General features: G+C 48.7%; 1 protein-coding gene across 2 annotated transcripts in view; it reads left to right on the plus strand.

The window, feature by feature from the left end:
• The window catches only part of EDA (ectodysplasin A), a 60631-nt gene that overhangs the window by 16869 nt on the left and 17627 nt on the right, over nucleotides 1-26135 (plus strand). For both annotated transcript variants that reach the window (XM_033072550.1, XM_033072551.1), the window contains exon 2: nucleotides 17838-17943. In XM_033072550.1, coding sequence (XP_032928441.1) covers nucleotides 17838-17943 — 106 coding nt within the window. The remainder of the gene's footprint in view (nucleotides 1-17837; nucleotides 17944-26135) is intronic.

The following is a 26135-nucleotide window of genomic DNA, read 5'->3' on the forward strand; positions in this document are numbered from 1 at the left end:
CTGAGGAAGGCAGGGAGGTGGTGCCTGAGGGGGCTGTGAGTGGTGGTCTCCTCTCTGTGGTAAATCCATCTTCATCCTGAGGCTCAAATCCATAGAACAGCCGGGGGTGGTGTTAAGGATAAACTCACTGGATTCATGATTGGTGTTTTTAACTTCAGTTCCCAGTTAGTGAGGAGGGATAGTTCCCTGTAGGAGCAGACTGAGCATCAGAGCTGTTTGTCCTTGCTGAGCTGGGTGCAGACACACCCAGCAGACAGTGGGATGGGGGCTGTGATGTTGGGAGCTGTCACTATGGAGATGTTCCACATCCCCGTCTCTGGATGAGCCCAGAGGAAAGGGACATTCCTCAGGCTGAGGCTGTGTCCCATGAGGATCAGAGGGACAATTGCACATGGCATTGGGACTGGTGTCCTTCCAAAGGAGGAGGGAAGGAGCACTGGCAGGATCTTGGTGCTTGGCCAGTTTGGTGATGGATCCCAGTAAAGCATGGTGAGGTCCAGAGCACAGACCGAGCTCTTCACATTCCCTGGGAGGAAAAGCTTTTCCTTGCTCTTCCTTCCCAGATCTCCCCATCCCTCCCCAGCTGTGGCTGCTGCAGGGTGAGAGCTCAGAGCTGCCGTTGGGTGGGAGGACGTTCCCACATCCCAGTGGGATGTGCAGGTGTCTTGTCTGCCACAGCTGCTGAGCTTTTTTCCTGGGATACACCAGGATCCTGTGAAGCCTTGGCTGCTGGGAGTCCTGTCAGCAGATCACCTGCTCCTGCCTGGAAGTGATAAGTGCTCTCTGTCTCCGTGTCAGCAGCCTATCAGACCCACAAGTGTGTTGGCAGGAAACCTTCCTCTCTCCCAGGCTCTTGGATCGCAAGGGGAGGATCAGATGTCCTCAAAATCCTGCATATCCTGAGGCTGACCTGCAGCTGGCAGGGAAAACCTCACTCTGTGTCCAGGGAATCTCTCCCAGGTTTTGTAAAGACAGAGCAATTTCAGATCTCTCCATCCCTCCTGCCTCTCCTTGGTCCATGTCAGGCTCCAGCCTCCTTTGGGGTGGTCAGAATGGAATTTGTGGGAGACCAGAAAGGTGCTGAGCTTCTCCTGCAGGGACTGCAAGGAATGTGTCTGACACTTCTGCTTTTCCCTAGGGATTTAAGGATGGGGGTCAGGGCAGCAGGGCTTGGAAGATATCAATGACTCAACCAAAGAAGTAATTTATTTGCAGCAAGCTTGGCATTTAAATGCTGATGGCTAAGCAGGAATAATGCATAGAATTGGTGATACCTGTTTAAAATAGCTCTGTTGGAGCCCCAAACCAGACATGGAAGGTTTGGATTTCAGACCATCCTCTTGTTCCAGGATCTTCCTTTGGAAAGAATGCAATATTCCGTGCCAGCTGCTCGTGCTGCCCCAAAGATCCTCCTGGTTTTGGGATGCAGATTTTGATCTCAACCTGGGAGTCGGAGCACGCACTCGAACAGCATCTTAATGAGCTTATGGTTGAGAGCTATTTATTATCTGTTAGAACAGGCCTTTTATTCCACTGGCAGCCTAATTTGCATGGTTTGTTGTAATTAACACCATAAAATGTTTAAACAAAAGTACAGATAGAAATTAAATTTACAGGCATTGAATTCAATAGCATCAGAATAAACCTTTGATTTGTTTTTTTCCTTTGGCAAGAAAGTGATTCACTCAAATTAAATTTAGGAAAAGCTCTCAACTTGGAAGGAGGGATTTAATGAAAAAAAGGCATCCCAAAGTGCCAGAGCAGCTCGGGGGAAAGCCGGGATTTCACTTGGACAAGGCTGCTGAAGGGAAACTCAACTGTTTTGGGTGGGAGAGGCGTCCTGAAATCCCCAAACCCCACGTCAGCCCTGCTGGCAGCACACATGCAGGCAGGATGGTGCCTTTGCTGTCCATCTGTTCCATTTTTCCATGCTCTAGCAACTGTTTTGGAGGCACTGAGGGGTTGGGATGGAGGCAGGTTGATGGGAGTGTTCCCTGGAATTGTCCAAGGGTGGGTTGGACAAGGTTTTGGAACAACCTGGGGTAGTGGAAGGTGGGGAAGGAGTAGAACAAGATGAGCTTTAAGGTCCCTTCCAATCCAACCCATTATTCTGTGATAGTTTGGAAAATCAACCTGAGGCTGATCCAGGTGAAGGAGTTGGGATTCCTGAGGGGCTGGAGGCATCTTCCAGGAGTTCCTGTGGCAATACATCCCCTCCTGCTGCAGAGCATACAAGGTGGCTCTGGAAAAGTCTTTAATGGCACCAAAAGAGGCATCACCATGTCCACCCCCAAATGATGTCATCAAACCCAGGCCACTTCTGCTCTGATTTATGCTGCAAACATTATAAAAAATTATATTGAGAGCAGCAAATGGTCTCTGGGTGAGGTTTGGATTCCCTTCTATTGTTTGGGATTTTGGGTTTAGTGTTATGGCTGGGATTTGTATAGTCAGAACTAATTTGTAGCGTCTGGAGCAAGGCTTGGAGCGGTGCAGGAGTTGGGATTGAGCTGCTGGAGACGTTAGTGGGGAGCAGCACGTGTTCCCTGGGGTCAGGGCTGCCAGGATTTACAGCCTGTGGGATCTCAGGAGCTGATCCAGCAGGAATTCTGGTAGTCAGGAAGCAAACAGGGAGAGTTCAGCACATCTCTGCCTCTCCCTGGATCTTTGAGGTGCCAAATCAGGCTTTGGAGGGTGAGCCACAGGTTCCTGCTCTGCATCCCAAGGGATTTGTCCAGAATTTCCTCTGTGAGATGTTGCTGTAGAGGATATTCCCCAACAGGTTGGGTTTTGAAGCATGAAAAGATCTATCCCAAAGGTTTGTAGTGTGAAAATTGGGGTGATGATGGAGCAGATTGAAAGCTCCAGGCCTTTGCCAGCTCCTGGGCAGTGTGATAAACTTCCAATGGCTTCTCCTCCTTGATTTCCTCCTGAAATCCCTCCTGGATCAGGGTAAAAACCACTACCAAGGACCTGTGTCTGTAGAGGACATGGAAAAAGTGAGATAAGTGGACTAAAAACAGCTTGCATCAACACCTTGAGGAGCAGTGCTGGAAATCACAATTTCTTGGCCAGGTCATGCACAAACTAAGATTAATTAATTAATTTCTGTGGCTGCAGCAGGGAGGTCTCCATGTTGTTTTATTCGCTCTGTTGAAGCATTTTTATTTTTACCTCTGGCTCCTATTGCTCCACTGGTTGCTTCTCACTCTTTCCCAGCTAAACCTCTAAAAGTTCAAGGCTCCATGAGATTTTTGTCTTGTTTAGGTCTATTTTTATTCTCTATATGATTATTTGGATTGGTTTTCCAGGAGAAATCCAACCTTTCACCCACTGGCTGCTGCAGGTTCTGAACATTGGCTCTATAGTAAATAAGAATTAATTTAGCATGAGTTGTTTGACTCTGGGATAAACCAGGAAGAAGGATCATCTTGCTGTGCCAACACCTGCTAAGAGCACACTTTGCTGGTTTAGGAGGGATTTGTCATGCCCAAACTGGAGATTCTGAAGCAGGAATAAACTTTTCCCCTCTTTTCTCACTTGCTTTGTAGTGTGAAGGGCCAGGTAGGGCCCTCTGCTGGGGTTTGCAGTGTTAATCAGTGATTAACAAAGGAAAGTTGTAAAATTAGGGAAGACACAGTGTTTAATGCCTGCAGTTTGATAATTGTGTGGTTTGGGGTTTTTTCACTTCAAATTAGATGGCTTTGGTAACATGATAAGCTGCTGTTACATGTTGGAAGCACAGGACTTGAATTTGAGATTTGTCTTTTCTAGCAGAGTTTTTTAAGAACAGATTCTCCTTGTATTTACTGTCAGTTCTTCTTTGTAAATGACATGTTGGGAATGATGTTGTTGGAATTTGAGGGGGTTGGAGTGAGGTTTTTTTGACTCAGAGACTGAATTTTTGGCTTGCTATCCAAGGCCAGGTGATGTGCCCCGTGACAAAGGTGACCCCAAATGGGTCCCTTGCACCCCAAACCATCCTGTGAGTGTGGGATTCTGTCTCACATCAGAGCCTGGAGGAGCAGCTCAGCCTGGGAGCATGTCTGGGCAGGGACAGGAGGGAAACGGGGAGCAGAACTGCTATTAAAGGGATTATTCCCAACATTATTCATCAGGCAGGCTTGAGTGATGGCCTCAGATCTGCTTGTGTTTGTTTTGGGAGCTTGTTTGTGTTGCTGATGGGAAAGTGGAGCCTTGCTCTGGGTGGGAACTGCTTTTATACTGGTTTTGGGGAAGTGTTGGTAAAGAGGCTGCTGTTTATATTTACATTTATATTTCTGTATCATGTACATACATCGGGTTTTTGGGGTAGGGGCACTGTCCATCCTTAGCCCATGGACATCTCCATGGACACAGCCACAGAGGCTGGGCCTGCCCCATCCCTGGAAGTGTCCAAGGATAAAACTTGGAGCAACCTGGGCTAGTGGAAGGTGTCCCTGCCCATGGCAGGGGGTGGAACTGGATGAACTTTAATTTCCCTCCCAACTCAGACCAGTCTGGGATTCTTCACAGGGAACATGAACTTGTGCTCTGAGCTTTGTTTGTGACCCAGGTTGTTCCAGTGCATTTTCCTTTTTCCTGGTCTGAGTTTTCCTGTGGTTGTGAGGGGAAGAGGTGACTGCCCTGACTGTTGGTGGAAAGGCTCCAATGCCACATGAGATGTGTCTCAAAATCTGCTTGTCAGGGGAAAAACTGCTGCTAAAAGATATGAGCTGGCACTGGTGTCAAGAGGAGATTCTGGAACGTGGATGGAGCTCCAGCTGAGGGCTCAGGAAAGGTGCTGGAGGTGCTAAACAGGGAAAAAGGTGGAGGAGCAGCTTCCACTGCTGCCTGATCACACATTCCCTGCCTGGAACATTCTGCATGCAGTAAGTGCTGCTTTTTCACTTCACAACATCACACAGAATCACCAAGGTTGGAAAAGCCCTCCAAGATCATCCAGTCCAACCTGGGACCTCACTGTCACCCAGCCCAGAGCACTGAGTGCCACATCCAGGCGTTCCTTGCACACCTCCAGGGATGGGCACTCCAAACCCCTTCCAATGCCTGACATTTCCATGCAGAAATTGCTCCTGCTGTCCACCCTGCACCTCCTCTGGCCCAGCTGGAGGCTGTACTAGAAGTGAAGAGCACTTTTGTTCATCTTGTGCCTCTCATGGAGCGCGGGGTAGCCTCGTGCAGCCTGTTTGTTGTGGCTGTTGCTGCCTTTCCCTGGGTTTTGTGCCTAATGCCTGGCTGAGGAATTACCCTGATGGATGCACAGAACAGGCACAGCTCCTGGCTAGAGGGATGAGAGCAGCTAATCCGCAGGAACACAGCCCAGCCTTTTGTTACTTCCCGTTGTGGGGAGTTGTGCAGAACAGGATTTGTCAACACTCACAGAGCCCCTGACGGGCTGTGGGTGAGGCCAGAAAGCAGAGCCCCAGGGGAAGGTGTTGGGACTTGCTGCTGGAGCTGTGTCTGCACACACAGCTGGTTCAGAAATCCCTCCTCTCCCCTGGGAATGCAGAGCTGACAGTTCTTTTGGCATCCCACAAGGAAGTGGGTTCAGGAGGTGCACACACACTCGGGCCATGGGGAGTTGTTTTCTAGCAGTGAGGTGAATTTTGGGGGGTTACACCTTGTGCTTCTGGGGTTTCATCCTTTTCAGATGTTCTTTTCTCTTTTTTTCTTCGACTCTGAAAGTTGAAAGAGGCCTTGGGTGGCTTCTCCTTTTGAAAGGTGACCTTGCTGCATAAAGTTGTCTGAGTGTGCTGTCCATGCCCAGTGATATATGGGAGCATCTGGAATGAGGGGGGGCTGCTCATTAATTCCCTGAATTTCTCTAGGATCACACATGTACCTCAGGATCCCTTCCCAGCGCTGGTGAAATGTTCTCCCTTTAATCCAGCCCTGTTTGAGGATCTGCCATGTGTAGGCAGAGCAAAGAGAAGTGGGGAATGGGCTTTTTTGGGAGTCTGGCACATTCCAGTAGTGCCAAGTGTGTCTCAGTTAGTCCAGTGTGTGCATCTGTTATTTCACTGTGGTCCTAAACAGCACCTTCTCCTCCTGCCTCTCTGACCATGGTTTAATCAGTTAAATTTAAAAATTCAGCCACAAGCTGTAGGTGAAGGTGCTGCTGGGGGAGTGGGAGCTGCTACCAAAACACCATGGTTAAGTGGTGCTGTCATTCCCAAATAATCCACTTTATAAGGCTGTTTTATTGGTAGTTTCTGTGCTTTGCTACTTCCAGGAGATCTCTCACCAGAGGCTGGTTCCTGCTCTGCTCACTCACTTCCCACCTCCACCCTGCACCTCTCCAGGCTAATAATAAAAATCAAATTGTTTTCTCTGCTGGAGAAAAGAAGGAGAGTCAGAACTGAGGCTGATGTGATCCAGACCAAGCATTTCCCTCTCCTTTGGGTTCTGGATGTCCGAGTTCTCTGGGAATTAAAACCACCAGATGCATTTCTGCCCCTTGGGCACCCTGAGCTCCCTGCAGCAGCATTCCCAGTATCTTTCTCTCCACATGGGATCCTCAGTCATTTGGTTTTTCCTGTTGCAATGTTACAAATTTCTGCTGCCCTGGATTTTATTTGTGGGTTTTTCAGGCTTAGCAGGTAATGGTTATAAATGGAAATTTGACTGCAGCACGTGGTTTCTGGCTGCAGTAAATTCATTCCCTGCGGGCTTGGGGACGGATCCCATGTGTTTTCTCCAGTGCAAATGGTTGTTTCAAACATCCATCTGCTTTATCTGCTGTTGTGTTTACAGTTCCCCTTTGTAGTTCCCAGCAGCATCTCCTCTCTCTCCTCTGCTTTTGTTTATTTAAGGTTATGGTAAAATGCCCCTCTCGTTTGGAGCTGTTTTGTGGGAGCCTTTCCCAGCTTGGCTGATCCCAGGGGTCAGGGAAATAAAATATCATGAACCTGATCACTCCAGGGGAATCCCACAGTGGTGGTTCCAGCTGGTCCCTGGTGTTGTTGCTCCTCTGGAATGGGATTTTAGCCAGATCCTGCCCTTGACCTTCCGGTGCTCTGCAGGCAGCATGGCTGGTCATTATTGAAAAATAAAGGGTTTATCCACTCAGTTGGTAGCAAAAGCTGACCAGTGGATTCATCTTTGTTTGGGTATTGAATTGTGTGATGTCCCTGGTTGTTTGTGTGTCCAGGATGATTTAGGAAACCAGTTTCAACTTTAGAAAAAAAACCTACCAACAAAATAATACAACAAACAAACCCAAACCAAGCTGTCTGAAAAATCCTAGGAGGATATATTTGATACTTTTTCCTGGCAAAAGTTAAACATTTTCCATCCTTCTTCAGTTTCCAGCCTTCAGAAGGTTTGTGGGTCCTTCTCCAGCACGTGGTGATGCCTCTCCATGTCCAAGCAGGAGCCACAGGGAGCACCCTGAGGCTCCACAGCCTTTGGAGTTTCCCTCAGGTTTTGTGTCCCCATCATGGGCAAAATATGACCCAGGATGACATTTGGAGAGGTTGCAAAATTCTCTCTGTAAACAGTATTTTATTTCTTTTTTTCTTATGCTGAGCCCCAAGCAATGTCACTGCTTTTCTTGCACAGAGAAGTAGGAAAATAGTCCCTGGCTGCAGGAGGGGGTTGTTTTCCTAATTTTTCTTCACCACAGCAGCATTTCCTGTTACTGGTGAGTGTGGAGTGCCTGGATGTCACCCCAAGTTGTGTGCTGGAGTTTTGTGGGACACTGGAGAGCGACCTTGGAGTGGGACCAGGACATGGAATGGCTTCCCACTGCCAGAGAGCAGGGTTAGGTGGGATATTGGGAAGGAATTCCTGGCTGTGAGGGTGGGGAGGTGCTGGCACAGGTTCTCAGAGAAGCTGTGGCTGTCCCTGGATTCCAGGGAGTGTCCAAGGCCAGGTTGGATGGGGCTTGAAGCAACCTGGTCTGGTGTCCCTAGAACATGATGAGCTTTAAGGTCCCTCCAACACAAACCAATGTGGGATTCTATGGTCCTGATTTCTCCACCCTCTGCTGCTGGAATTCTCTCTTTTCCGGGGTCAAAAGCTGCTGACCAGCTCCAAAAAGTCCAAGCTAGCTGAGTCTCATTTTAGCCACTGGGTATGGACAGAACTGTCCATGAAATTCTTTTTCTGGCTCCTTTTTTATTTAACCTTCCAGTATTTTCAACCTTCTGTTTGTTTTAACTCAGTTTTACCATACAGTGCAGAACCAGCTGCCGCAGAGGCACGAGCAGCATCCAGGAGCTGAAACATTAAATCCTTTCCTACTCTCCTCACTTAAACTCCTCTCAACAAACAACTCAGACGGCACAAAACCCTTTTTCTTTCGAGCCTCCCAAAGTCAGAACATGTCACAGGGGATGTTGAGCTAGCGCTGCTCCCTCCCAAGAGCTGCCCCAGCCCGACACGAGGCAGCTGTGCAGCAGCTGGCCTGGCTGCCTGGCTGGAAACATCTGGATGGGCTGCGGCGCATGGCGGGAGCCGCCGAGCCGATGCTGCTGTGCAGCCTCGGGCGCTGTTTGAAGACGTGAGCCGGGCTCTGCACTTCAAAGCCCGGCTCAGAAAGGCTTGGCTTGCACAAACTCACACCTCTGTCTCTGCTCTGGGGCCGCCGTGGCTCCCCAGCCGCAGCCAGAGTCCCAGGATTGCCGCGGTTGAGGTTTGTTTGCTGGGGAGATAATGGAATTCCTGCGCGCGGCCTCCAGATCCACTTGCTCGCGCTGTGCCAGCTGCTCGCGCTCGCTGCCGGGCCGTGGGGGCTTGGGGATGGCTTGTTTGGATGGAAAACGGAGCTGTTGCCATGTGGAGGGGGAGTGGGGAATGTTGTTGTGATTAGGAGCTGTCTGGTGCCTGAGCAGCAAGTGGAGCCGGGTTTGGCGGCCCAGAGCCGGGCCTAGAGGCGGCCGGGGATGCGCTGGGCCTGGCTGTGAGATAGCAGCCCGTGGAAAACTCACATTCCTGAACTCCTCCCAGCTCCTTTTCCCAGAGTTTCTGCAGCACATCGTGGCGTTTCTGCTTCAGCTCATCCCTCCCAGCTCAGGGTTGTGCTGTTCCAGTGATGGGGCAGAGCCATCCTTGTCAATCCCATGGAGCCATCAGGGATCCCGTGTGCCTCCCTCAGCTGCCCACACATCCCAGAGCACATCCAGGGGTGAGGAGAGGCACAGCTGGCAGGGGGACCAGGCTGCCACAGGATCCATCCCAGAAGTGCTGGGGTGTTGTTTTCCCCTCGTGTCAGTGATTTCAGTGGGTGCCAAGGCTGTGGGAGCTGCTCTGGTATCCTCACTTCCAGAGGAGAAAATTCCTGCTGCTGGGCTCACACAGGTAGGGGAAGCCAGGCCAAGAGGGGAGTAAAGAGCAGCAGAATTTGAGGTTTTTTTGCTATGAGGTTTTTACCACTGCTGGCACTGGATGCCTGGAAAGCAGGTGGATACCCCAAACCCTAGAAATATCCAAGGCCTGGTAGCATGAGGCTTGGAACAACCTGGACTAGTGGCAGGTGTCCCTTCCCATGGCAAAGGAATGGGTCAAATGGTCTTGAAGGTCCCTTCCAACCCAAACCATTCCACATTTCTATAATCCAGATTTTGGGAAGCAGGATGTTTATCTGGAGCTGCTCCAGTGCCACGTGCTGGGACGCCCCTTGGTTCTCCCTGGATCCAGGGCTTGAGGGGATGTTCCCTCTTTCCCCCATTCCCATGCTGTGTCATTTTGGCTTCTGAGGAGTCCCTGTAGGATCTGCAGTTTTGCAATTCCTGCATGAAGAAGCATCTCTGGCACCGCACCCGGCCCTGCCTTGCGGGGACTTGTTCCCATGGCCGTGCCCGGAACGGAGCCTTGCAGAGCTCTTAATCCTGTCTGCATGAGGTCACTGGCTCCTTGACGTTAATTGCAGGGGATCTGATTAATTAGGCAACAGAGCATAATTTATTTGAGCAGATTATTGTATAGAATTAACCAGGCAGTGGCTGTCTCCCACCACAATTCCATGCATCCCTGCAGGTGTGGGAATTGCTTTTATTACCCAGTGGATGGCTGGGTAATAATTGGATTATTTCCCTGTTGCTGCAGTGGGATGTTTATCCACACTATTTTCATGGATGCATTATTTTGTGGCTGTTACATTTTCAGCAGACTTGTTTTCATTTTAATTCTATTCAATTTGGACTCCTAGATTCCCTCCTCCTGTTTCCTTCCCTTCCGTTTTTCTTCTTCCAATAAAATGTCATAAAAATTAATCCCCACCGAAGGCCAAATTTAACATTCAGATTGAGAAAAGAGGATTTTAAAGCCCTTGTGCTGAAAAGGGAAAAAATGCACTCAGACAGGAAGTCATGGGTTTGTTATGGAGCAAGGAAAAATGTTTTTAAAACTTTATCATAGATTTATGAAATCCCAGGATGGTTTGGCCTGGAAGGGACCTCAAAACTCATCCATGAGCAGGGACACCTTCCACTAGACCAGGATGCCCCAAGCCCCATCCAGCCTGGCCTTGGACACTTCCTTAAACAGCTCAATTACCTAAACAGCAGAAAGATTTTAAAATTGTGAAGATTTCCCCCCAAGAATCGATAGGAGGGGTTGTCTAAGAGCAAGGGCAGAATGAAGTTCATCGGTTCCAGTGTGTGACAGATGTTCTCCTTTAACTTCTCCCATATGGATCCATCTCCATGAGTGAATCCAAACCAATTCCTTGCTGCAGCTGGTCCCACTCCAGGCAATGGGGTTATATAGAATGGAGATAAAAAGCCAAATACCAGAGAACTGAAAAATGCCGCAAATTTGGATCCTGCAGCCACATTCCCAATGCAAAGCTCCAGAGCAGGATCTGGTTGGTCACCTCCTGCAGGAAGAGGTGGCTTGGTCACCTGGAGTGTTTGTCTGCTTTGGAGATTGGGGACTGTGCATTGAATCAGCTTCTCTTCCCAGATGTCAGGATTTCAGTCTCTTGAGAAACATCTGGAATTGGTGGGAGTTGAAGGAGTTGGGTGGCAGAGAAGCACCTTCAGTGGAAATGATCCAAAGCATCCTCTGGGAATGGTCCCCGTGCATGTCATGGTCCATGTTATGTTGGTTGTGGAAGCTGTTGAGGTCATTGTTCCTGCCATGACTAGCAAGACCTTCCAGATATTCCTAAAAGTGTTTTCAAACCTGGCAAAAGGAGTGTTTCTCCTAAGGAGGAGCCCCAAGGGTGCTTTGAGGCTGGAGAGAGCCCAGTTCATTCTGCAGGGAGCAGAGGTGCTCCAAGGGAAGCAGCAGGGCCCTGAAGCTGGAGCAGCTCCTGATTTGGGGAATATTTTTAAGAGAGATTCTGGCTTGAGGAGGATTGTGCTGTTGACTTCATGCTGTCCTGGAGAAGCTGGAGAAGCTCCAGGTCATGAGGAGCAAGAGCAATGGTGCAGCTGGAGAAAGGAAAGGGAATTATGGTGATATGGAATTGCTGTGGGTTGGGTTCCCCCAGATCAAGTGTGTGCTGTGTTTTATAAAATGCATGAATATTTTGGGAATCTAACTGCTCAAATAAGGAAGGAATTGCTGTTGGAATGCAGGAGAAGAACCCATGACCTCCATCTGGAAGGGGGCGTAGCCCAGCTGGCTGAAAATGGGCCTGAAAAGGGCTACAAAAGCTAATTAAAATGTGAAAAACTGAGAAATCCTGCTAATAGACAGCAGATCCCTGCCTGGCGCTGCTTCACAGCTAAATTTGATTTCCTTGGGAGGCAAAAGGAACTGATTTAAGTTCCTTACCTTGCTGACATTGATCCCTCTCAGCATTTAGCCTGTTCCCAGCAAGGAACTTCCCCTGGCTCTGCTGTGCCGGACCCGGAGCCTGCAGCAGGAATCTCTTACCCCTGCTACCAGTAAAAAATTCACTGCAGGTGTCTCCATGTGCAGTGTTAAACTCAGCTTTGACCTTGTTCTCCTCACATCTGGGTTGTGTTTGAGCTTTCCCTTCAGAGCCAGCAGGTGTAAGGATTGGGAAGCCTCAGCCATGGCTCAGCTGGAGCTGTGTCCATCGCTGTGACATTGTGCCCCCATCAAAGCCCCACTCCAGCACAAGGCAGCTCCAGGGAAAGGTGTCTTAGACAAGTGCATGGACAAACAGCCTTGTTGAACAAATCATGGTCTTCCAGGCTTGAGGTGATGCTGGTTTGGGGTCACATTTAGTGATTGAGGTGCTCCTGCAGTCGGGGAAAGTTGTGGGGTGTGTGGGAACCAGGGATTCAGACTGTGGGCCTGGTTCCATTTTGTGCTGAAACAAATTTTCTATGGAGGTTTAAGACAGAAAGTGTTTCTGAGGGTTTCAGAGGTTGTTCTCCCTGTGCTAAAGGAATGCTGGAACTTTCCTTTTCCAAAGTTACACTTCACTCCTCCCATGAGGAGCAGATCCATCTCCCTGCTGCCTCTGTGGTGTCCTTACCTGGCAGGTTTACCTGCATTTGCTCCAGGTTTCCTGAGCTGATTGGAAGTAAAAATCAAGTGGTGTGTTCAGTTGGATCAGTGGTGGAAATGTAAATATTTGTGATGTTGCTTATTGAACTGGGTGAGCTGGGGAAGGTTTGGATTCGAGGAAAGGAGGAAATTCCCGTTGGGACTGGGAGTTGCAGGATGATTGCTGCTGTCGTAGGTCTGCTTAAAGCCCAGTTCCACATGGAAAGGAGGAAGGGAGAGGGAAGGTTTGGGGCAGGATTTGGTTCTGAAGGGAAGTTTATAAGATGCATAAATTGTTCTGGTGGTAATTCATTCCCTGTGTCCATAGCTTTTGCTTGGACTGAGAACTGGCAGTTGGATTTAGGGTTCTGTCCTGCATAGCACAGTGCTTTCCTGGGTAATGAAGGCAAAATACCAATAAAAGCCTGGAAAAACTGTTCCCTCCTCTTCATAGCTCTCCAGTCAGTGCCTGTTACTGCAGTGCCTGGATGACCCAGGGTGCCATTCTCCAAACTGGGATTGCACAGTCCTTGGGGCAGGCTGTTGACCCAGGGACAGGGATGCTCAGCACCTTGGCAGCATCTCAAATCCCGTTCCCAAAAGCACTGGTGGCATGTTCAGGGTGTAGATGTGCTCAGATGGGGGTTCCTGCCCCTGGCAGATACTGTGCCCCCAGACCATGGCAGTCCATGGTCCATCTCCAGGTCCATTTCTGTTTTCTAGTGGTCAAATACTCCCTTGACTCCTTGGCTGTCATTTTTGTGAAGCTCCTCATGAGTGTTGGAGGGAGGTGGCTCTGCTGTTACAGCTCCTGCCCTCCTGCCTGGACCTCAGTCCCTTCTCCCAGACAAACTTCCCACCTGGATAAACTCCTTAGCATCACTGCTGTTTTGGGATTATAGAACAGCTTTGAGTGGAAAATGCTTTTGAAGTTCCCTGTTGTGTCTGAAAACCTTGGTGAGGATCCTTGAGTGCAGGTTGGAAGGAGGAGGAGTTGGGATTTTGTATCAACTCCAGGGTGAAGGATTGTGCCTCTGGGGTCTTGGGCTTCAGGATGAACAGCTGGAAAGAGCAGGAGTGGCATTGGGAGGGAAGGATGTCAGAGGTGAAGCAACAGGGACCAGGGAAGTTCTGGGCACCTCAAAGATGAGGACCAAACTGGAGCTTCACACAAAAAAAAAACTGAGGGAGGAGATTTGTTATGGTGTGGAAGCTGCTCCAGAGGATTCCCACAGCCAGCTGGGAGTGCCAGCTTTGGGGAGGCAGGTGGCTGGTGGAGCTTCTACCATCTCTGCTCTCTCCATCTCTGCTCCTCCCCCTCATGGTATTGATCACATCCCACGAGTTTGGCAGGCAGGGCTGTGGCTTGTCCTGCAGACAGGACACGGTGTCAGAGTTCTGTCACGTTGAAATGGGAATTGTTCCCTCGTTTGCTCCTTGCATTTTTATGAGGAGCAAGAAATGATGACAAAAACAATTTTTATAATATGTTGAATGGGGTTTCTTTTCAATAAAGCAAAGCTACTCCCTGAGCTGGTGGAATATAAATTATCTACTTGATCATTTTTTTTTTGCACCACGTGTGACCAGAGGCGAAGTTCTGGAGGACAATGGGGCTGATATTCAAGTAGCTGCTCCTCTGAACCACAGGCTGAACTTGAGAGCACCAGAAAAACAACAATATTGCTTACAAAGAATGCTGCTGCAAAGCCTGGGCTGGTTCTTAGGCTCCTCACACTGCTCATCTCCCAAACTGCAAAGAAAGAGGGAATTTGACTTTAACAATCCTATTAAACACTTGTTCAAGAGGGTGAGCTCATGGGTTTTTTTCTCAGGTGCTTTAAGACATTGAGCTGTGGGTTTCTGGATGAGATCTTTGGCTGGACTTGCTTTCTCAGGAGGAACTGGGAGCTGTTGGATGCAGAAAATCTTTGTTTGTTTGTTTGTTTTTCACTTTTCACCCGAAAGTCCTTGTACACCTGAAGGTTTGGGTGTTTTTCCCTTCTGGAGAAGAAGACACACGTTGTTCTTAGCAATTTAGCCTAAGAAAAAAATCCAGCCTTTGTGCTTAATTGTGTTATATTTTTCCACTTTTCTTCCTTTGAAGCTGTTTGACCATTGGAAATACTTTCCCTTGGTGTCCAGTGCTCTACAAAAGACTTTTGAAAAGGGCCTGGAATGACAGGACAAATAATACTTTATTTTATGAAAAATGATAATACCTTTTTTTTTACCCCTACTTGTGTGGAGTGCAGAATGTCCATCCTCCAAAGTTTGAGAGGCCCTGGTATTTTGGGAGTTCCCACAGTGCTCCCTTGACATCCATCCTGCAGCAGCTTTGTCCAGTGTTTCCCAGGCAGGTTCTGCAGGGAAAACCAGCTCTGTGTGCCTTTGTTTTGCTTTATTTTGCCCAGAGAAACCGAGGCAGATCCGATTCCCTCTGGCGAGCAGTGCCTGTGCTATTGTTTCCCAGGTTATTTTGAGGAATGCCTTCCCCTGAGATTTTTCCTGTGTTGGATTTTTGACCTTTTTGCATCCTATAGTGATTCTCTTGATTAAACTTACGGTGTTGCTAAAATTAAAGGTGATTTGAGGGCTTTAGGTTGGAGGAGGAGGGAAATGGGGATTGCTTAAACTGTGCAGGGAAAATACCTGCTCCCAAAAAAGAAGCTGTGTGTGCTTCACTCTTGAAAAATTCTCTGCCTCTAAAAGTGCACAGGCTGAATCAGCTCCCTGTGACTGAGCATGGGGAGTTTCAGTGAAATCATGGACTAGGTAAGAATTCCTTTTAGAATTCTGCAGAAGGTGGCCAGGTTTGATGCAGAGGAGGGAAGGAGCCTTAAAAATTATTTGGTTCTTGGGCACCTTCCACTGTCCCAGGTAGCTCCCAGCCCTGTCCAGCCTGGCCTTGGACACTTCCAGGGACAGCCACAGCTTCTCTGTGCCCAGGCTTCACAGGGAGGAATTTTTTCCCAGTGTATTATGATATCTCAGGGTTGGTGAATGGAAAAAGATCCCAGTGGTGCCGGCCACGATTCCCAGGCGGACACAGACGGGCCCTTCATCCCCTGACCCCCGGCAGCTGCAGCCCTGGAACAAGAGAGCCCTTGAGTCCCCAGAGAGGGACTTGGCCTTTGGTGGCTCTGATGGCTGCAAGAGGCTTGGTCACCCTTTCCCTGCCCCTGACCTCGCCAGGGGTCTGAGCATTGCCTCCATCCCCGACCCCTGAGCCCTGGTGCCAGTCACTGGAGGGTCAGTGCTGTTATTTGCATAATTCAGAGCACTCTGGAAGGTGCACCCTGGGGATAGCCCCTGTTTCTGCTCTCAAGGGTTGTGTCCTTTCCCAGGTTGGAGTTGTCCCAAAGCAGCAGCTGCTGTGCTCACAGTTAGTGTCACAAGCTGCTTTTATGGGCTTGTTTCCTAAGTAAAAGGTGTGATTCAGTCATTCACCCTCACTGCCATTTCTCTTTCTGACTAGAAATACAGAGTTGAATGGGCTGATTACTTTTAACCAAAATTTAGTGTTTTTCTGAGTGGTCAGTGACAAATCACATCAGATTAAAACCTGGAGTAGCAGCAGAGTTGGGCTTGTTCAGCCTGGAGGAGCAGCCTCTATTTCCCCCTGTTCTGTAAAACTCCAGTAGTGATCCAGGCAATGACAGCATTCCAAAGCCACGCTGAGGATTTCATTGACACTTTAACCTAAATTATAATGCAATTTGTTCCTTCAATTAGTTCTCAGTGTCTCAGTGTGAGTGAAATAAGGGGTTTAAAGGGAAATCCATTTGTTCTCATGCCTGGCCCTGCTCTGGTGTGTCAGGAAAGGTGCTGGTGGTGCCTGCAGGAGCATCCTGCTCCAGTGGGGCAGTGCAGTGGGATGTGGGGCTTTGGGAATGTGGTGCTTTGGGAATTGTTCTCGTCCTTTACTCCTCGTTGTAAACAAGTTGTCCACCCACCCCTGTAGCTGGCATCCCTCTGGCAGATAAATTTTACTCATCACTGCTTTTTTGGGATGTTTAAAAGCCCAGCAGTGAGGCTTTGGGAAGCTGATCCCAGGTCATCCCACAGCGTTTTAGGGTCCTTTCAGCCACGGCATCATTCAATGAGAAACACCCAGGAATTTTGCAGACCTGCCTGCACAGGGACAGAAGGAAATAGCAGCAGTTTGGGAATTTGAGAAATGCTTTGGGGGTTCTTTGGAAACCGAAGGGTTTCCAAACGTTTCTGTTTGTGGGACTGCACCGGAGCTTGTTGGAGTAAAGCAAAATGCAGATGTAAAATCTGAGTGAAGGTTGGGAGGGGAGCTGTGCTTGGGAAATGCCTTGGGAATTCGAGGGGAGGGGAGGTGAGAGCCCTGGGGCTTGTGAAAAGCCGAGGGCCTTTGCGATTATTGCTCTTGATAGGGACTTTTTATGGGTTGGAGCTTAACGAGCCCGGCAATTCAGGGGAGGTGTTTGTTCTTCTGTGCTCTTTCAAAGATGCTTTTGATGCCCCAGGTTTTGTTCTCAGGACAATGATGAGCTCGATAACCTTTGGGGCTGCTTTTTGAAGCCTCCTGGTTCTTGTCTTGGGCTGTGATTTTGTTTTGCTGTGTACTTACAACTTAAATCACTTAAATCACTTACAGCTTAAATCATTAATTTTTTCAGCAAGAAAACCCATCCTGGTCGGAGCAGCCCTGGCTGTTGGATGCAGTAACACACAGAAGGTGTTTGGTCCCTAATTGATCTTTGACTTCTCTTTTTTATGAAGTGGAAATAACAGGAAAATGCTGCTGGTGATGATCTGCCACACCCGGGGTTAGCTGGGATCCTGGTTTCTATCCCCGAATTCCAATTTCTGGGTCGGGATGTTGATCTGTTAAAGGCAGCAGCAATTTTTTCCTGAATAAGAGGTCGCTACATAAAATTTTTGCCTCCTGGCAAATCTCATGTTACAAATGTTGCTGTAGGTTTAAAGTGTTAATTTATGTGGCATATTGGGTTGGATTTAAAGGTCCCTGAAGACCTTTGAATCTCAGTAGCTAATGAGGCTTGCAGAGAAGAGCTTGAAAGAGGAAAAACTTACTGGCAGTGAGTATTGCTGGAGGAAGAGCTCCAGGATTGAGCAAGTTTTGCAGAGAAGAATTAGGAATTGTCGCGTCGGCCTTTGAGGTGTTAGATTATTTCCAGCCATAGATCTCCCTGCAGCCCCCATCCCTGGGGGAAGGATTCTCCATGCCAGAACCCCTCAGGTGGAGTTTTCCCAAATCCTAGACCACTTCCAAGAGGACATTTCTCCTTGGGATGAGCTGAGATCTGTGAGCAGCCATCTCGTGTCCTCCTCGGCTCATCCCTGATGGAAAGGATTTGGCATTTGGGCTCCAAGCTCTCAGCTTGGCTGAAGCAGCTTTGCAAAGATGCTTAAACTTGTCCCTCTTCTTCCAGCTGGCCTTGCTGAACTTCTTTCACCCTGAGGAGAAGCTGCACGTTGGAGAAGAAGGGAGACGCGTGCGTCGGAATAAAAGGAGTAAAGGCAGCGAAGGGCCCGACGGTGAGTCCTGCTCTGCTTCTCCCTGAGTTTGGTTCCCTCCCAGATGAGGAATTCCAGGAGTTCTGATTTCTTCAACTGTAGGTCTTGTGTGAATTAATGCTGCTTAGGAATTCCATCTTTGACTCCTCGAACTGTGTTCGTTTAAGGCTTTAATTTGTGCTTGTTTGCCTTTATTTGTTGTCCTGCACACCTGGCTTTGCTTAAAATCGTCAAGGAGCTTTTCACAATCCAACAAACATCTGCATCCCAAACTGGTGACTGCTCTAAGGGGGTTTTGAGGTGCTGTGGGGTCAAAACCCCTGTGAAGGGAAGGCAAAGTTTTACAAAGCTTGGATTAAAAGAGCTGAAAGGTTCCTGATTTCTTTGTGAGGAATTTGATTTCCAGTCCTGGCTTTCCACGATTGTCGTGACACAAAGACTGGAGCATGAAATTCTGGAAGAGTTCCCCTGCTTCCCTGCCACAGGAAAGCACAGATCCCTTTTATAGGAGAGGAGAAAGGACTGGAGGCCAGGGAAAGCAGGGGCAGAACTGGTGGTGTCGTGGTTCTGTGCCTGGCTAAGCCCAATCCTAACTCTGTAATCATCGTTAGTTTTCCAGTGCAACTCTGTGAGTTTCCCATCTCCCCTGAAACCTTTGCAGTTTCACAGTGGAGAAACATTCCCTGTGGCTCTGCTCCAAGACAGAGCTTGGTGAAACTCCCTGGATTCCTCTTGCCCGGAATGCTGACAAGTCTGATGCATTTGGTACAGACTGCCTGAGTGATTCCAGCCCGGTGTGGGCCACCAATTTTGGAGCTGGTGTTGCTCTGGTGCTCAGATGGCTCAGGCAGCATCCCAGTCCTTTTCCCAGTCTCCTTGAAATCTATCCCAGTGTCTTCACCAGTTGCTTGTGTAGTAGCAAGTTCCCACTGGAGGCGAGCGCTGTCGGTGGAGCGCTGCCGACAGATGTTGGGAGGGATTAACTTCATCCCTCAGGCTGCCTCTGCCTTGCCAGATGTGCAGAGAGCTGCTGAGGAGGGATAGGGAGGCTGAAGGTTGGTGTCTAATGAGGGTTTTGCCTATCACCCTTGTGTCCAGTGTTGTCCTTTCGTGACTGGCATTCCTTTCCCAGATTTCCCTGATGTTCCCTGGATGCTCAGAGTTGAGCATGCCTCCATTTATCCAGTGCTGGAAGGGGAATGGAGATGGGAAAGGATCTGGAGCACCAGGAGGGGCTGAGAGAGCTGGGGAGGGGCTCAGCCTGGAGAAAAGGGGGATCAGGGGGGACCTTGTGGCTCTGCACAACTCCCTGACAGGAGGGGACAGCAGGGAACAGGGACAGGAGAGGGAATGGCCTCAGGCAGGGCTGGGATGGGTTCAGGTTGGACATCAACAGGAATTTCTCCATGGAAAGGGCAGTCAGGCATTGGAAGGGGCTGCCCAGGGAGGATTGGAGTCCCCACCCCTGGAGGTGTCCAAGGAACACCTGGCTGTGGCACTCAGTGCTCTGGGCTGGGATCAGTCACAGCTTGTGGCTGTGATCTCAGAGGCCTTTTCCAGCCTCACTCATCCTGTGATTCTTACCTGTGTCTTTTTGAAAATTAGGAATTTTGACTCCACAGGCGGTGGAGATGGGAAAAACTGCCAGAGTGACAGGTTGTGTCCCTCTGGCTTTGGCAAGTGGTTGCCCCTGTTTGGCTGTGGTGGTTTGAGAGCTGCATTTAACAAGTGGGAGCCATCAGGGCAGGGCTTGACCTTGTAACAACCATAAAATCGAGAAACAAACAGAGCCAGGCCTTGGGGAACTCAGGCTGTTTGTTTTAGACCTTCGTGAAGGAATCTTGCTGTCAGAGCAGGGCAATGAATCATGAAAGCAATAAATAAAATCATGTCATGGTCCTGATAACACCGTTTTCTTCGTGAGTTTCGCAAAGGGAAAGTTGATCAAATCTTTGATCTCCAAAGAGCCTCCCGAAGATAAAAGTGGCTGAACTATAAATTCCCAGAAGGAAAGAGATGTGCTTTCCACTGAGGCCTCGCTAATATTTGTCTGGAATTAATTTTATGAACTTTCAAGTGCTTTTACACATGCAGGGAGAGACCAAAGTGATGTGAGCGTGGAGGCTGGGGTTGGAGGGAGGCTGCTCCGACCCTTCCCAGCTCTGCCAGTCCTGCCCATCCTGGTACCAACAACAGGCTTGGATGATTTATAAACATCAGGGAGAACATGGTTCCTTACCCAAAAGCTTTTTCTTTTTTGGAGGATTTGCTTTCAAGCCTTTTGCTGTGATTTTGGGACAGAGCACAGAGCCACAGGGATGGGACATGGGAGCAGCAAAGCTGCTTTGGTGCCTCTTTCTTAAAAAATCCAAGGAAAAAAGTGCAAAGCCATCAGCTGGATCCTGTCACTCCCCAACAGGACTCTGGAATGTTAGGGGCTTCTCCTTGGACAACTCTGGTTTCAGCCCTCTGACCCCTGACATGTTTTATTGGTTGGGTTTGTGGCTCTGCACCAACAGTGCCCTGGGGCCTCTTAAAGCAGCTGAGGTTGTGTCCTGACCAAGGTCCCTCTCCTTGTCCCTGCATCCCTCCAGCCCTGAGGGATCCTGTGGGATCTCTGGGGGCTGGTGCCTGTCCCAGTTCTGGGATCATCATCTTGAAACCCCTTTCCAGTCCATGCCACCAGACCCAACTTTTGCACAGCTTTAAAATCTGCCACCAATTTTTCCAGCTTCTCAAGGATTCTCCTTTTCCACTCTATTTTTCCTGCCTCTTTTCTCCTCAGTGTTCCCATCTCCACCTGTCACTTTATTTCCTTTAATTCTCTCAAACCTGCCCCTCTCCAATGCCTCTTCCCTATTTTCTCCTTTCCCCCTCCCTCCCTTTTGCCCTGGTGTATTTATGCTGCCGTGGAACCGCCGCTGCTCCCAGATGAACAAATCATTCTGGAGCTGCTAATTAGCAACAGTTGTGCTAAAAGGAACCATCAAGGATGTTAAATTAGTCCACTTTTAAATAAACTGGGTATGAAATGTTAGATCTCTATTCCCAGAGTGCCAGTAAAAATGCTGCTGGCTCTTTGCTAACAAAGCCAAAATCTGGGAGTAGCATGGTTGTAACTCCAGAGACAATTCCATGCTCTGGAGGTTATAAATAATGACAGAGCATTTACAAAGCAGATGTCAATAGGACTCTTTAAAAAACATTGTTTTAAACAAATAAAATAGTTTCTTTTTCTCCTACTTTCATCTCTGTTCCCAGTTAGATCCCTGCCGGGCTGCTTTCCTGGTTTCTGGGTTTTTTTGCATTTTGGGTTTGGAGTTGTTGGGTTTGTTGGTTTGTTTTTTTTCCTTCCTAGATTTTTTTCATATTGAGCTTGGTGAGAAACATCAGGGATTGTTCTCCAGGCTTTGATTGGGAGCATGGCAGCTGGGAAGAGGCTGAGCAGATGGCTGGCCTTAAGCTGACAACAATTTGGTTCCTACTACTTTGGCAGTTCTTACTGCAGAGGAAAGTCCTGGAGGAGAACTCCAGCACTGCAAATGGCTTTGGGTTGAAAGGAAAACGAAATTCTGGGGGATTTAAAGCTCTTCCCCATCCCTGCTCCTACCTGGAGCTTTGGAAATGATGCTCCAGCTACGTGGGTCCAGTTTCACCCTCTTAGGATTTGCTTTAAGGTGATCTCAGTGTGGTTTTATGATGATTTTAGAGTGGGTTTTGAATAGGTTTAGAATGGTCTTGCAGTGGTTTTAAGGTGGGTTTTGGATGGTTTAGCAGGTAACTGATGCCAGAGCTTGGCTTTTAGAGTAGTTTTAGGATGGTTTGAGGGTGGGTTTATGGTAGAATTTGGATATTTTCTGGATGGTTTAGCAGGTAGCTGATGCCAGAGCCTGGCTTTAGGATGAGTTTAGGATAATTTCTGGGTGATTTAGCAGGTAGTTGATGCCAGAGCCTATTTTTTAGGATGAGTTTAGGATGTTTCTGGGATGGTTTAGCAGGTAGCTGATGCCAGTCTGGCTTTTAGGATGGATTTGGGACGTTTTTGGGATGGTTTAGCAGGTAGCTGATGCCACAGCCTGGCTTTTAGGATAAGTTCAGGATAATTTCTGGATGATTGAGCAGGTAACTGATACCAGAGCCTGTTTTTTAGGATGTTTTTGGGACAGTTTAGCAGGTAGCTGATGCCAGCCTGATTTTTAGGATGGATTTGGGTTAGGGTGCCTGACTCCCTTTGGGCAGCCCCCAATCCCACAGGTGCCCTGCCCCAGCCACCCCCTTTTCCCAACCCAGCAGCACTGATGATGCAATGAGACTTTTTTTTTTTTTTTTTTTTTTTTTAAATATCCAGCTCACAATAGCAACTTTTCCTGCTGGCTTCCTCTCCTGTGGAAAGGGCAGGTTCGTCCCTCTGCCTCCAGAACAATGGGTGCCTTTGTGTCAGCCCCGTGCAATTCCCAAAGCCCCAGCATTCCCAGAAACACAGATGGATGCAGGGTGATAGAGCCTTATTGTGCTCTGAAACCATGGTGATGAGCACGCAGTAAATACTGCACATTTCCTGGATCCTGGAGCACGGGAGACACTCCCAGAAGGAAAGGCTCACCACAAAGTGCTTGTTCTTACTGATTTCCCCCAGAATTTCTTTGAGATTTCCCCCTAAATGGGAGGAATTGGGAATAATGTGATGTTTTATTCTTTGGGGGTAAACTCATCCTTTTCCTGGGGTGTTGCTGTCAGGATTTGTTATTACTGTGATAAAATTAAGGCTGCTGCTTATTTACTTATCCCTATCTCTGTGTTATTCCCAGGTTTATGATATGTTTAAGATCTTGTCCCTGCAAGCCCAGAGTGGTGTTTAGTGCTGGTTCCAGCTCTGTTCCAGCCCTGGCACAGGCTGCTCAGAGAAACTGTGGATGTTCCTGGAAGTGTCCAAGGCCAGGATGGACAGAGCTTGGAACAACCTGGGGTAGTGGAAGTTGTCCATGGGAAAAGCTTCAAGGTCCCTTCCAACCAAAGCAGTTTATGATTCCATGATTGACTGCTGTAGTCTGGAATTCCTCACTGAGCTCTGCTATGTCTGTCCTGGTTGGGGAAAATAATAGGAATAGGATTAGGAATAGGAATAGGAATAGGAATAGGAATAGGAATAGGAATAGGAATAGGGATAGGGATAGGGGTAAGGGTAGGAATAGGAATAGGAATAGGAATAGGAATAGGAATAGGAATAGGAATAGGAATAGGAATAGGAATAGGAATAGGAATAGGAATAGGAGTAGGAGTAGGAAAAGGAATAGGAATGGGAATAGGAATAGGAATAGGGATAGGGGTAAGGGTAGGAATAGGAATAGGAATAGGAATAGGAATAGGAATAGGAATAGGAATAGGAATAGGAATAGGAATAGGAATAGGAATAGGAGTAGGAATAGCTTTTCCCATAGGAAAAGCCCAGTTGTGTGGTGTCCAGGGTGAGGAATTGTCCCATCTCACAGGGATCACAGTGGGATGATGGGCAGTGTGTCCTGACCCATCCACAACACCCCTTTGCCCCCTGGCTTCTTCCAGTTGGGATGTGGATTGTTCCAGAAGGAACTCTGCTTTGTTGTTGGGAAGTTCACAAAGCTGTGATGAGCTCTGATCTGCTTCATCCCTGGAGCTGCTCTGGGGCTCTTCATCCTTCCCTGGTTGGGATGAGCCCGTGGGAGGTTTGGAGTTGCTGAGGGTGAGAAGGAATTCTCTTCTCATTGTCACCTCAGGGACACTTTCAGACACTTTCCCTGCCTGCTTTTGTGGATTCTGAGCTGTGCTCAAAGCTGACCAGAGCTGAGCTCCTAGTCCAGCTGCACTGTGAGCAGTGAGGGATGTTATTGGAAGTGACTGGTGATTCCGTCTGAACTGCGCTCCTCAGAGCCGGGGCTTTTCGGAGCGCCGCGGGTCAAACGCTGAGCTTCAGGAATCTCACAGAGTTCCTTGTCTTACAAAACAGGGCCAGCACTAAGGAGAGGAGAACAGATGTTCCAGAGGGGCAGGAATGTGGCTGCAGCTGAGCTGTGAGTGCAGCTGAGCTGCACTGAGCGCTGGAAATGCCGGACTGCTCTGGAAGCTGCTGCTCCCCTCTCGCAGCATGAGAGGCTCCATTGTCTCCCTGCTGGAGGATTTGCAGCTGAGCTTTGATTTCGGTGAATAAACCCTCAGCCAGGGAGGTTCTGCAGGCTCAGCACGTGCTCCAGGCCTGTCTGGTCGCTGCAAGTGGAGGAATTGTTGTGGAACTGGATCAGATCCACCTTCCCCACCTGAGCCCCTCCTCAGGACCTGCCCCTGCCACCAACAGGGATCCTCCTCCTCCTGCACGTTTTGGGGTGAATAAGCTTGTTTTTGTGTCTGGGGCAGGGCAGAGGGGATCTCATAATCCTTACAAATATTCCAGAGGGTGTCAGAGGATGGTGCCAGGCTGCATAAACTACAACACAAAGAGTTCCACCTCAACATGAGGAAGAGCTTCCTTCCATGGAGGGGGCAGAGCCCTGGAGCAGCTTCCCAGGGAGGATGTGAACTTTCCCTCTCTGGAGACATCCCAAACCCACATGGACGTGTTCCTGTGCCACCTGCTCCAAAGGGTGACCCTGCCTAGGTCTGGGTGATCTCCAGAGGTTTTTTCCAAATGTTCTGGGATTCTGTGAAGAGCCAAACCTGGAGCTGCTGCTCTGGTGGCAGGAGTTGTGATTGTCCTCACTGGAACCCTCTGGTCTGTCACAGAGCAGCTGCACCAGCCCAGAACTGCAGAGGAAATCCAGTGAGGAATTCCTTGGGGGAAAAGCTGTGAATGAGGCTGGGGCTGAATGTTTTCATGAGGGCTTTGTTGGCCGTGATGTATGGAGACATTGTTGGAGTCATATCTGATCCCACTAATTCCTGCAGGATTTGGGGAAGTGCCTTAATTGCTTTCAATGGATGAATGCAAGGGTTGGCTGAGCCAGGCAGCATTCCCTGTGTCCCAGCTGCTGCAGGGACTCCACTTGAGCTTCCCAAGAGTGGTAGAGTCTCTCCTGGGTTTCCTTTTTTCCCCACTTTTTTCCCCTTTTTAACCCCCTCTTATCAAATTCATCCAATTCTCACAAGAGCAATGGGATCTCTCCTGGGTTTCCTTCTTTCTCCCCCTTCTTCCACTTTTTTTTCCCCTCTTTTTTCCTGTTTTTAGATTCATCCAGCTGTGGATTCACACAGGTAGATCCTTGGATATAGACCCCACGTTTTTCCGTGTAATTAATCCATCAGTTCTCAGGCAGCTGCTCACTGCCATGGAGGTTTTCCATCCAATTAGGCAGGATTATGGATGGGAGGAGGAAAAACACATCAAGATCTGCAGGGATGAGACAGTCACAGAGGTTTCCTCCCACCTGCCCTCCATTCCTTATGGATAACCACGGGAAGAGCTCATTTCAAACATCCAGCAAGCAATTCAGGAGATCCTCTCACACTCCCACTTCAAACCTTGCTGCTGCCCCACTTGGGAATCATTTCTGCTGGAATTCATGACATATGTTCGTTGTTTATCTTAGTGGGATGTGACTGAAAATGTCAGAGTGTTTTGTGTTAGGCAACAACCGAATAAAACAAACAAAATAAAAACACAGCTGTAATGCTACGCTTCAAATTGCTGGATTTAAATATGTGGGATTGATAAAGGAAACAAGAGGGTGCAGTGGTGGATAGAAAATCAGCCTGGTGACTCCAGCCAGCAGCCAAAAAAAGCCTTGGGATCCTCGAATTAGAACTGGGAGTGTTGTTTGTCAGCTCTGTGCTTGGAATCCAACCGAAATGCCTGAAGGGAAACAAAAGGCACATCACATCCTCCTTCCAGAGCCAGCCAGAGGGTGGAAAATGAAATATGATGGCCACAGGTTCTGGTGTGAGCCCCAGGAACTTGGCTGGGACTGGTGATGTGGGAGCAGAGCTGAGGAGGGTGGGGATTTCTGTTTGATTGGCTTTTTGTGTTTCTGAGGAGGCAGTGCAGCAGGATTTTGCCAGCAACAGTGGCTCTGGAGTTAATTGGGAGCAGGATTTTGTCTTTGCTCGTGACCACATTTGTGCTGTGGTGTTCTTGCACCTACTCAGAGACTGGAGCTGGTTTTTTAGAGCTTTCTGGTGCCAGCAGCCTGTCCTGGTGCCTTGCCATTGATCCTGCAGTGGATCTGGATGGGATGGAGGAGGTAAAT

This window comes from Catharus ustulatus, chromosome 14 (assembly GCF_009819885.2).
Source record: "Catharus ustulatus isolate bCatUst1 chromosome 14, bCatUst1.pri.v2, whole genome shotgun sequence".
In the NCBI taxonomy this organism is placed as follows: Eukaryota; Metazoa; Chordata; class Aves; order Passeriformes; family Turdidae; genus Catharus; species Catharus ustulatus.